The 12,680-nt window shown below is 46.7% G+C and overlaps 1 protein-coding gene across 1 annotated transcript in view; it reads left to right on the top strand.

Annotated features, from left to right (window-relative positions):
* The window catches only part of OTOG (otogelin), an 85,365-nt gene that overhangs the window by 52,918 nt on the left and 19,767 nt on the right, over positions 1-12,680 (top strand). The window contains exons 34-39 of the mRNA XM_021685793.1: positions 385-502; positions 1,207-1,286; positions 1,795-3,590; positions 4,423-4,591; positions 4,886-5,031; positions 5,626-5,715. Coding sequence (XP_021541468.1) covers positions 385-502; positions 1,207-1,286; positions 1,795-3,590; positions 4,423-4,591; positions 4,886-5,031; positions 5,626-5,715 — 2,399 coding nt within the window. The remainder of the gene's footprint in view (positions 1-384; positions 503-1,206; positions 1,287-1,794; positions 3,591-4,422; positions 4,592-4,885; positions 5,032-5,625; positions 5,716-12,680) is intronic.

Below are 12,680 nucleotides of genomic sequence, written 5' to 3'. Positions count from 1 at the left end.
AGCAGGGTGACAGGGCAACCTTATGGAGGGGATCAGGGCTCCCAACCTCCTCTTTGGCCAACCCTCAAAGCCCAACTGCACCTGCCTGCTCTGTAGCCCCCCGCCCTGGGGTTCTTAGTCCCTACTCCAAGTTCCCACAGTCCCATCCCAAGGATCCCCCAGGCACTGACCCCAGCTCCCAGGAATAGTTTCCCCTTAGGTTGGCTTTTATTTTATATTTTATTTTATTTTTCTTTGCTTTTCCTACATGTGTCCATTTGTCTGTTCCGTGGAGCAGGGTGGGGATGAGCTGAGCTAGGATTACCTCTGTGTTCTGTCACCTGACCCTGAGCTGGTACCCAGTCGCGCTCAGTCTCGGGGTTCTGGGGCGGGTCACCTTTCCAGATGCCCAGCCCTCAGGGGCTGCCTACCCCCTCTGTGAGTGGCACTACGATGCTTGTGCAGGCCCCTGCTTCCGAACCTGCCGGGACCCGCGGGCAACTAGCTGCCGGGACGTGCCAAGGTGAGGGGGCATGGAGTCAAGCTGTGTACCTCAGTGTATTGAGCACGCACCTGTCTCAATGGGTGTGTAGTCTGTGGCCAGAGGCATGAGCACGTCCTGGGGTGTGTGTGTGCTCCCATGTACTCGTGATTGCATGTTTTGTGGGTGTGTGTGGGTAGGTGTGGACCAGAGTGGAGCTGACTTACACGGGCGTGTGTGAGTCCTGATTTGCGTGTGATGTGCCTACAGCTGGGCCCTGTGTGTACTTGGGCGGGTCCACCAGTGTCCGTGGGCTGCACGCAGCTGTGCATGTGGGTGTGTGTGTGAGCTGCACGCGTCTGGGTGTTGGTGCAGCTGTGTGTGCACGAAGGTGCATGCCCTGGTGTTTTGATAGTCTGTGTGGATGTAGGTGTATCTGTGTGAATGCTTTCGAGTCTTGCAGGTGTGACAATGTGCCTAAATGCAGACACATGGGAGCATGTGTGAGTGTGTGCACAGTGTGTGCATAACCAGACCGTGTTCATGTTTCTCTCTTGGTCTGAGGAGTACGAGTGTGCAAAAGCGTGCAACATACATGTTTGGGTATATGTGCTTCTGTACACAGCGTCTCTGGGGGTTCATGTGACATGTGTCATAAGGAGGGGTGAAGCTGTGCTCACTCCAGGTGAAAGAGAGGATCCCCCCCATATTTCAGACTACTAACTGGCTCCCTGCTCTGTCCTCAGGGTGGAAGGCTGTGTGCCTGCATGCCCCACTCCCAAGGTCCTGGATGAAGTCACACAGAGATGTGTCTACCTAGAGGACTGTGAGTGGCCTAGGTTTCTCATCCTTCCCTCAGATTTCCTCTAAATCTCCAGCGTCTCCTTTGACCGATCATGCCCAGAGTCCCCAGGTCCCTGGAGAAGCAGGGTCAGCATAGGGGCCTCTGGAAGAGACCTTTAGAGCAGGCAGGGACCTCATCCAGTCCATTCTTCCCATTAAACAGAGAAAAAAACTGAGGCCCAGAGTGGGGAGGGGACTGGCTTGGGGTCAGGCGGTAGGAACGCAGTATAGGCAAAGGTAGACCTGAGGTCCGTTGGCTCTGAGCTCAGGCTTTGAGGTATGGGGCGGAGTCCAGACCTGTGGACTCATCCAATACCACATGACAGAGGCCCCTGCGTTGGTCAGGCAGCCTGACTGGCCGTTGGAAGCTGTCTTCCCCTATGCTCACCTGCTTGCTCAGGAGCCCTACCTCGCAGCCCTGCCCAGGGAAGACCCCCTTGGGGCAGGCAGCAGGCACCCCATTGTCTGAGCTTCTTCACTCTCTGCCCCAGGTGTGGAGCCCGTGGTTTCGGTCCCCACAGAGTCTCTCGGCAACGAGACCCTGCCTCCCAGTCAAGAGCTGCCCACTCTCAGTGACAAGGAGCTGCAGTTTCCACAGGAAGCTCCTGGGGCCCCCTCCCACAAGCCAACGCACACTCCAGCTGCCCCACTCACCACAGCCCTGAACCCACCCACGGCAGCTACCGAGGGGCCAGTGCTGACTCCAGGCCCCCCCCCGGCCACTGTGCAGCCGCCGTCGGGGACCACTACATCTAACCTCCCTGCCCGCCCCACAGAGGCCCCAGCCAGCATGGAAGTGACTGCCAGCCACCTGGCCACTCCCCTTACCCCAGAATCCTCATCCCTCTCCCTCTCGCAGCCGACGCCCACACCTAGCATGGGGTCAGGTGCTGGGAAGACGACGAGGGTGACTGTGACCTTTGCAGGGAGCCCCAACATCACAGTCTCCTCCCGGTCACCCCCTGCACCTCGCTTCCCACTCATGACCAAAGCTGTGACAGTCCCAGGCCCCAGCTCCTTGCCTATTAAGACCACCCCCCTCCAGCCCTTCCCAAGCCTGGAGTTGCCTGCAAGTTCTTCCTCCAGGCCTGTGGCTTCCCCTGCAGTGACCTCCAGGCCTCCCACTTCCTTGGGATCCCACAAGGCTTTGCTGACACCTGCCATCACAGAGGTCATGAACAGGACCGGGATGCCCCAGCCCATCCCGGCCCAGAGCGTTTCCAGTCCCAGCGACCCCCTAGCCGAGGCTAGAACAACAGCAGAGCAGGTTCCTGTCAGTGCTCTGGCTACCAAGAGAGTGGAGATGGTGCCCCCCACAGAGAAGCAGCCTGGGCCCGGCCAGCCCGCAGGCATACCAGCACCCTCACCTCCAAGGCCCGTCCCCACTGCCCCACTCCACCCTACCTGGCAAACCCCCATAGCCACCAGGCCTCCAGCTCCACCCCTGGGGACCCCAGCTGCCGCCAGCCAGTCCACACTTGCTCACGGGCTGGGGGTCACACGCTTCATGACTGTGGACTCAACTCGGCCACCCCAGCTCCTCCCTGGCCTGCCTCTCGATACCAGCCTGCCCTTGACCAAGGTGGGCACGTCTGCCCCAGTGGCCACGCCCGGGTCCAAGGGCTCTGTCGTCACCTTTCCACTCCAGCAACAGGCCACATCTCCCACTATGGCCACAACTCCACCTACTCAGACCCTCAGCTCAGCACCGCCTCTCACCCCTGCTGTCGTGGCCCAGGTAGGCCTACCCAGTCACACAGCCCCTCAGGCAGCAGGCACGGCTCCAGGCCTGCTTCCGGGCGCCACACTGCCAGCCTCCGGAGTCGTGGCCATGGCCGAGGGCGCAGCCTCCACGCTATCAGCTGCCCCACGAAAGAGCACCACAGAGGAGATGGCCATCCTGTCCAAGCAAGAGTCTCTGCCCCCCTGGATGCATGGCCCTGCGCAGGGGGTGCCCACCAAACTCACGCCAGCTGTGGCCCACACTCTGGCTACCTTGGCGCCAGAGGCTGATGGCCCCTGGGCCATCACAGTGCCGCTGGTGCCCACATCCTCTCCCCTGAGCCGCGTCTCGGCCAGGACGGCTTCCCGAGAGAGCTCACTCGTTCTGCTCCCTCAGCTGGCTGAGGCCCATGGAACCTCGGCAGGACCTCGGCTCCCAGCAGAGCTGGGGACAGAGGCCACCACCAAGCAGTCTGGGCGCTCAGCCCCAGCCCAGAGCATCGCAGTGAGTTCGGCTGAGACCTTGACAACCATCACTGAGGACAGCGCATCCGCCACCTGTGTCGTGAGTGACTTGTCAGGCCACCCCAGTGTGGTCCCTCCATGCCCCTCTCTCCTGGGCCACTTGGCTGGGACACCATCGTGGCGTCACATTCCTCACGGCCTGCAGCAGCTTCTCCTTCACCAGCCGCCAGGCTGCAAGATGGGGGTTCAGTCACCGCCCTCACGCTTGCCCCACGCTCTGGAGGCTGAGAAATTCTCTCTGGGCCCCTGATGTCATAGCAGAGTCTCACCATTCCCCTAGGGCTGGTTGGATGACTTAGTGTGACACAGGGTGACAACACAGGTGTGCTGGTGTGTGTGTGTTTGTGCCTATAGAGACACGTGGAACTGTGTGTGCATGGCTTACATTTGTGAGACTCCGGGTGAACAGTCATGTATCTGTGTGTGTGTTCTTGTGTGTGTGCTATATGGTGTCACAGACAGTGTATGTGCATTTGTAAGAAAGAGATAAAGAGAGCTTGCGTGTGTGCATGTGCGTGTGGGCACGCTTGCGCATGCGTGGGTATGCTCAGGTTCTCTGAGTCTGAGCTAGCATGTCTGCATATCTGTGTACCTGGAGCTCTCCACAAGGGCTTGACAGATACTCAGAAATCCCTGGCCGTCAGTCCCCTGACCCTCAATCTCATGCCCAGCCCATCCCCAGGCCCCTGAGGGGCATGTTGGGTGGGTGGAGGGTGAGGACACCATTCCCTAGTAGTCTTACCTCTGGGTCCCCTGCTCTGCTGCAAGTGACACTGGAAAGGGTCTAATGCCCTTAGGCTTGGGGTGGGGGGTAGTGAGTGGCTGCCACACTAGGCTGGGCACTTACGTTGTCTCTCCACCCTGTGCCCCAGCCAATCGCTGAGCAGGACTGCGTCCGTCACATCTGCCTGGAGGGCCAGCTGATCCGAGTGAACCAGTCCCAGCACTGTCCCCAGGGTGCCACGCCCCCTCGCTGTGGGGTCCTGGGCCTCGCCGTGAGGGTGGGCGGGGACCGCTGCTGCCCGCTGTGGGAATGTGCCTGTGAGTCCTGGCGTCCACCAGATCCTCGGCCCCTTACCTGTGTGTCCCTTGGCCTGAGGGTAACTCTGACCTGGATGCATTCTCCAAGGGACCTCTTGTCTCAGTGTGACCCCTGACCAGGCAGAACCCCTACTTTTGCAACCTAATCTCTGTGATGCCTGATCTGAGTGACTCTCCAGCTCCTCGGGGCCTCTGAGTCATCTAGGAAGAGGCCAAGTTGCCTGCCCTTTGTTCCTGGGTGGCCTTGGCCCCAGAAACATCTGTTAATCTTCTCATCCCTGCCCCTCCCCCCAGGCCGATGCTCAATCTTCCCTGATCTAAGCTTTGTGACCTTCGATGGGAGCCACGTAGCCCTGTTCAAGGAGGCCATCTACATCCTCACCCGGAGCCCCAAAGAAATGGTCACCGTCCACGTCCTTGACTGCAAAAGTGCCAACCTGGTGACTGTCCCCTGCTCCTTTCCTGCTGGGGCCTCGGGATTTGACTAGTTTTGGAGGGGAGATTGAGCAGTGAATTGGGTTTTGAGGGGTGCCAGAGGCGAGGACAGATGCAGAAACCCTACAGTAGCTCCTTCTGTCAGGGGTCTCCCGGAATGGCCGTGTGGAGAAAGGGTTCGTGAAGTGCACCACCTCGTGGCCCTTCCGGGGGCCTGCACCATTCCCAGCTTGTCCCAGCGGCCTACGCCCAGGTGGGAGGCACCCAAGTGCAGAGGAGCTGGGATGCCACTCCAGGGATGTGGCCTGTGGCCAAGGACGCTGGCTGCAGAGAATCACCTGCTAGGGCATTCTCATGAGCCAGGTGGAAGGAGGCAGGTTTTTTGGTTTGTTTTTGCTTTTTCTTGGCTGGGCTTATAGGAGGTCAAGTAGAACCAGAAATGTTCCATGGGATTCTGTGCACCATCTGCACAGCCTCAACCAGTGCCCCCGGCATACTGAGAGGGGGTGGCAGGGAAAGGGTGCCCAGAGTGGCTCCCCAGGGGGAGGAGGCAACAAGGACTGGGCTCCAAGTTGATGAGGGTTGGGCTCTCTCTGCAGGGGCACCTGAACTGGCCCCCATTCTGTCTGGTGATGCTGAATGTGACTCACCTGACCCATCAGGTCACCACGGACCGTTTCAACCGGAAGGTGAGTACATCGGAGAGCCAGTCTTCCTAGGGCTGCGGTCAGGAAGGAGCAAGGCCTCCGGGGGGCGAGGGGTCTTGAGGTTTACTCATGACTGGGGGCAAGGGTGGAGAGGGACCCTTCCAAAGAAAAATAATGCAGAAGTTGATATATTTGTAAACGATTTTTTTTTAAAGATTTTATTTATTCAGTTGAGACACAGAGATACAGAGAGAGAGAGAGAAAGCATGAGCAGGGAGAGAGGCAGAGGCAGAGGGAGAAGCAGGCTCCTCACTGAGCCAGGAGCCCGATGCGGGGCTCGATCCCAGGACCCTAGGATCATGACCTGAGCCGAAGGCAGACGCTTAACCATCTGAGCCACCCAGGCGCCCCTGTAAACGATTTTAATTAAACTATTTGTGGCCCCTCTAATGTCAGGGGAGGACGTGTACCAGGAGGAATACTGTGAACAAGAGGAAGTTAGAATGGCAAAAGACATTGACCTTAAATGATTGTGGTTAAAGTATCTACTTCTGCAGTTTTTATAAAAATATATGGCCATGTGAACACATTTCTAGAGCCCCTTCCAAGAAGGAGACTATATATGTGAGGAGCCCCGATTTTAAGCTTCATTAGTTTCACATGAAGCCCACCTCTGCCAAGGAGACTGGTGTCCAAATGCAGGCCCCCCCGCCAGCGTGGTACCCGCCAGAGGGTCTGCTTTGCTCCTCCCAGCAAGTGCTTAAGAGGGGCTGATTTGTCTCCTCCTCTGGTCTGAAAAAGTGCTGACTCTCCCCACCCATTCCTGAGCCAAGACCTGTAGCCCTGCTGTTGGAATATGCCCTTGAATGCCGAACATAAGGCCACCACACTCTGTCGCGCTCTCGGGAACAGGGCTTAGGGGAGAGGGTTTTCCATCAGATAGAGGCTTACACAAAAATCTCCCTGGGTTTCCTCCCTGAGGTTTTAAAATTTTTCCATTAAAAAATATTTAAAGTATAACTTACCTACAGTAAGATTCATCCTTGTTAGTGTACAATTCTCCAAGTTTTAACAAACACCCACAGTCCTGTAACCACCACCACGAGCATGGTATAGAACAGTTCCATCACCCCCAATCACCACCCTGAGCCACTTTGTTATCAAGCCCTCTCCCATCTCCTGACAACCACTGCTTCTATCCATATAGTTTTGCCTCTTCCAGAATGTCGTATACGTGGAATCAGAGTATATAGTGAGATTCATCTGCATCGTGTATCAGGAGTTCCTTTGATTTTTATTGCTGAGTAGTATTCCATTGTATGGATGTACACTGTTTGTTTATCCATTCACCATTTGAAAGACATTTGGGTTGTTTCCAGTTTGGGGTGATAACAAATAAAGCTGCAATCAGCATTTACATAAAGATTTTTTTAAAATTGAAGTATAGTTAACATACAATGTTATATTAGTCGCAGGTGTGTAACAGTGATTCAGCATTTCCGTACATTACTCAGTGCTCATCACGATAAATGTAGACACCATTTATCACCATGTGTTACTACAATATTATTGACTGTATTCCTTATGCTGTACTTTTCATTTTCATGACTTTCTTATTTTATAACTGGAAGTTTGTACCCCTTAATGCCCTTTATTTCACCATTCCTCCCCCCCACCACTTTCCCTCTGGCAACTATCGGTTGATGTTCTCTGTATTTAAGTCTGTTTTTCGGTTGGTTGGTTGGTTGGCTTCTTTCTTCCTTCCTTCCCTCCTCCCTCCTCCCTCCCTCCCTCCGTCTCTCCCTCTCTCTTTCTCTTTCTTTCTTTCTTTTTCTTTCTTTTGTTTTTTAGATTCCACATGTAAGTGAAATCACGCACCACTTGCCTTTCTCTGTCTGACTTATTTCACATAGCACAACACCTTCTAGGGTCCATCCATGTTGCCACAAATGGCAAAAATCTCATTCTTTTTTACGGTCCAGTAATATTCCATTGTGTGTGTGAGTGTGTTTGTGTGTGTGTGTGATCTTTATCCATTCATCTATGGATGGACACTTGGGTTGTTTCCTTGTCTTGGCTATTATAAACAATGCTGCTGTAAACATAGGGGTGCCTATATCCCTTTGAATTAGTGTTTTTGTATCCTTTGGGTGAATACCCAGTAGTGGAATTACTAGATCATATAGTATTTCTAGTTTTAATTTTTAAAGGAACCTCCATACTGTTCCCCACAGTAGCTGCACCAATTTACAATCCCAACAGTGCACAAGGGTTCCTTTCTCTCTACATCTTCACCAACACTTGTGATTTCTTGCCTTTTTGATTCTAGCCATTCTGACTGCTGTCACATAATCTCTTGAGGTTTTCATTTGCCATTTCCCTGATGATTAGTGTGATTTCGAGTACCTTTTCATGTGTCTGTTGGCCACCTGTATGTCTTCTTTGGAAAAATATCTATTCAGATCCTCTGCCCATTTTTCGGTTGGGGTTTTGTGTGTGTGTGTGTGTGTGTGTGTGTATGTGTGTGTTGAGTTTTAAGTCATTCTAACAGATTTGTAATAAGATCTCATTGTGATTTTAATTTGCACTTCCCTAATTGCTGATAATATTGAACATATATTCATGGGTTTGTTTTCCATGGTATAATCCTCTTTGGTGAAGTGTCTGTTCAAATCTTTTGCACATTTTAAATATTATGTTGTCTATTTTATTGAGTTTTGAGAAATTTCTGTATATTTTGGATACAGGTCCTTTATCAGATGTAAGTATTATCTCCCAGTCTGTGGCATGTTTTTTCATTCACCTACAAGTGTCTTTCAAAAGGGCAGAAGTTTCTAATTTTGGTGAAGTCCAATTTATCAGTTCTTTTATGGATCATGATTTTGGTGTTGCTATCTAACAAACCTTTGCCTAGTGCAAAGTCTCAAAGATTTTCTCTTATGTTTTCTTCTAGAATTTTTATAGTTTTAAATATTACTTTTAAGTATATGTTACATTTTAAGTTAATTTTTATAAATAGTGTGAGATATGGGTCAAGATTCTTTTTTTTCTTTTTTTGGCATATGGACACCTATATGTTCTGGCTCCATTTGTTAAAAAGACTATCCTGCCTCTATTGACTTGTCTTTGCACCTTTGTAAAAAATCAGCTAACCATTAATGTTACTAATGGACTCTTAATATTGTTCCATTAACCTATATATTTATCTTTTCACCAGTGCCACGCTGTCTTGATAACTGTTACTTTATTATTAAATTTTTATTAAAATCAGGTTGTATGAGTCTTCTAATTTTCTTCCTTTTCAAAATTATGTTGGTAATTTTAATTCTTTTATCTTTCCATATAAATTTAGAATCAGCTTATTGATTTCTATAAAACACCTTACTGGGATTTTGATTGGAATTACATTAAATATGTAATTATTTAGGGGAAGAATTACAACCTGAACACGAGTGAGATTTCCCAATCCATGAACATGATACATCTTTTTGTTTAGATCTCCTTTGATTTTTTTTCCATTGGTGTTTTGTAGTTTTCAGTGTAAGAATCTTGCACATATTTTGTTAGATTTATCTCTAAAAATGTCATATTTCTGATCCTACTGTAAATGATTTCGGTTCTTTTTATTTCACTTTCCAATAGCACATTGCTAATATATACAAATACAATTGATTTTTGCATTTTCTAAAAAGGAATTGCCATTGGGTTTTCATTTAGCTGATTGTGTGTACACATGAATTTTGCCAATTGATCTCATATCTTACAACCTTGTTGGTTGTAAATTCACTTATTATTCTTGTAAATTCTTCCAGGTTTTCTACATAGATGTTTATGTCTTTTCTTCCTTTCCAGTGGGTATTCTTTTTATTTATTTTTCCTGCCTATTGCACTGGTTAGGACCTCTAATATGATGTTCAGGGAGTGAGCACTGACATCCTTGTCTTGTATCTGATCTTAGGGAGAAAGCATTCAGTCTTTCACTATAAAGCATGAAGTTAGTTGTAAACCTTTTATAGATATCCTTTATCAGGTGATGAAAATTTTCTTCTATTTGTAATTTGCTGAGACTTTTTTATTACCATGAACAGATGTTAAATTTTGTCAAAGCTTTTTTTCTGCATCTACTGGAATAATTGTATTGCTCTTTTTCTTTAGGCTTTTTCCTCCAAAATCACAGTATTGGTGTTTACTTAAAAAAGGAAAGATTTTCAAATTTGTTTTAAATAAATAGCTTACAAAGAATAGTAGTTATATTTAGAGATCATTTTTTAAAGATTTATTTATTAGAGAGAGACATGGGGGAGGGGCAGAGAGAGAAAGTTAGAGAGAAAATCCTCAAGCAGACTCCCTGCTGAACATGGAGGTCTTGACATGAGGCTCCATCCCAGGACCCTGAGATCATGACCTGAGCCCAAATCAAGAGTCAGACGCTTTACTGACTGAGCCACCCAGGCACCCCATTAAGCTCATCATATACTCTTGCTATCCTTTTAATGTCTGTAGGATCTGTATCCCTGTACCCTATCTCACTCCTGATATTAGTACTTCATGTCTTTTCTTTTTCTTGACCAGTCTGGCTAGAGGATTGTCAAATGTATTGTTTTCCTCAAAGAATGTTTTTATTGGTTTTCTCTATTGTTACTGTTTCTGTTTTCTATTTCATTGATTTTCTCTCTTGTCTTTATTATTTTATTCCTTTTGATTCCTTTGGGTATAATTTACTCTTCTTTTTCTAGTTTATTAAGGTGATAACTTAGGTCACTGATTTGAGACCTTCTGCTTTTTCTATTATAAGCATCTAGTGCTGTAAATTTCCCTTTACATACTGATTTAGCGGCATCTTAAAAATTTTGATATACTGTGTTTTCATTTTCGTTAAGTCTAAAATACTTTAAAATTTTCCTTTTGATTTTTATTTGACCCATGGATTATTTACAAGTGTTTTTCTTTAGTCTCCAAATATTTGGTGATTTTCCAGCTATCTTTCTGTTGTTGATTTCTAATTTAATTTCATTGTGTTCAAAGAACATATTTTATCTAATTTTGATCCCTTTAAATTTAATGAGACTTATGTAATGTATCAAAATATACTCTATATTATAAATGAGTATTCTCTTGTTGAGTGAAATGTTCTATAAATGTCAGGTCAAGTTCACTGAGAGTGTTGTTCAAGCCTTCTAAATCCTTATTCATTTTCTGCTTGTTCTATCAATCACTGAGAGAGAAATTGTTGAAATTTCTGATTATAATTATTGATTTGTCCATTTTTCCTTGGAGTTTAATCAGTTTTTTATTCACATATTTTGGAATTCTGTTATTTGGTGCATAACATTTAGCATTGTAATGCCCGCTTGTTGAATTAACTCCTTAATCAGTATGAGATGGCCTTTTTATCCTGGTAAAAGTCTTTGTTCTGAATTCTGCTTTGTCTCATTTATCTATAATAGCGACTCCAGTTTTTTTTTTTTTTATTAGTGTTAACATGTACATGTGTGTCTTCTTATTTAAAGTAGGATTTTGTAGGGAGGGAATAGTTGGGTCTTCCTTTTCTCTTAGCCAATCTGCTAATCTCTGCCTCTTAACTGGGAGATGATTAGACCATTTATATTAATTCGGTCATCAGTATGATAAGATTTGTATATTACATAATGTTGCCATTTGTTTTCTATTTGTTCCATCTGCTCTTCATACCTCTCCCTTTCCTCTTTTTCTGTCTTCTTTTGGGTTATTTTTAATGATTCCGTTTCACCTCCTCTGTTGGATTATTATCTATACATTTTACTTCTATATTTGTTGTAAACTCCACAGTACATCATTATGATTTTTCCTTAAGCAGTCATTTATCTACTAACACGATTTTTTAAAATAAGAAAAGCTTATATTATCCACATATTTATCATTCCTGGTATCCTTTATTCCTTTGTGTAGATCTGGATTTGCATCTGGTATCACTTTTCTTCTGCCTGAAGGACTTCCATTAACATTCTTATAGTACAGATATGCCGGTGTCTGAAAAAGATGTTTTTTCTTAAAGATTTTATTTATTTATTTTAGAGAGCAAGAGCGGGGAGAAGAGCAGAGGGAGCGAGAGGAAGAGGGAGAGAATTTCACACAGACTCTGTGCTGAGTGCCAAACCTCATACAGGGGCTCAATCCCACAACCCTGAGGTTGTGACCTGAGCCAAAACTGAGAGTTGGATGCTTAATGGACTGAGCCACCCAGGTGCCCCCTGAAAAAGTTTTGATCTCACCTTCATTTTTTAAAGATATTCTGACTGAGTTTAGAATTGTATGTTGACTTTAATTTTTCTTTCAGTATTTTAAAGATTTTGCTTCACTGTCTTTTCTTTTTGAATTGAGGTAAAATTGATATAGCATAAAATTAATCATTAATCTCCCTAGCCCCTGTCAACCACCAATATGAATTCTGTCTATAGATTTGCTTATTCCGGATACTTCATATAAATGGAGTCTGCAATATGTGACTCTCTGTGTCTGGCTTCTTTCACTTAGCATAATGTTTCTGAGGTTCATCCATGTTGTAGCATCTACCAGTACTTCATTCATTTTTATGGCTGAATAATATTCCATTGTGTGCATACCACAGTTGTTTATCCATTCATTCATCACTGGCCATTTGGGCTGTTTCCACCTGTTGGCTATTGTGAATAGTGCTGCTATAAATTTCTACTGTCTTTCCCCTTGCTTATTTCCAATAAGAAATCTGTCATTCTGATCTTTCTGTCACTCTGATTCTTTCCCTACATAGTGTGTCTTTTTTTTTTTTTTACTGCTTTTACAATTTTCCTTCTATCATTGCTTTTAAGCAATTTGGTTAAGACATGACTGATAATTCATTTCTCTTTCAGAGACTCCAATTACACATATATTAGGCCCATTAAAGTTGTCCCACAGATCACTTATGTTCTGTTCATCATTTTTTCAGTTTTTTTTTCTTTGTTACATTTTAGATAGTATCTATTGCTCTGTATTTAAGTTCATTAATA

This window comes from Neomonachus schauinslandi, chromosome 11, assembly GCF_002201575.2.
Source record: "Neomonachus schauinslandi chromosome 11, ASM220157v2, whole genome shotgun sequence".
In the NCBI taxonomy this organism is placed as follows: domain Eukaryota; kingdom Metazoa; phylum Chordata; class Mammalia; order Carnivora; family Phocidae; genus Neomonachus; species Neomonachus schauinslandi.
Note: the sequence above shows the minus strand (reverse complement) of the source record. Positions and strands in the feature narration are given on the sequence as shown.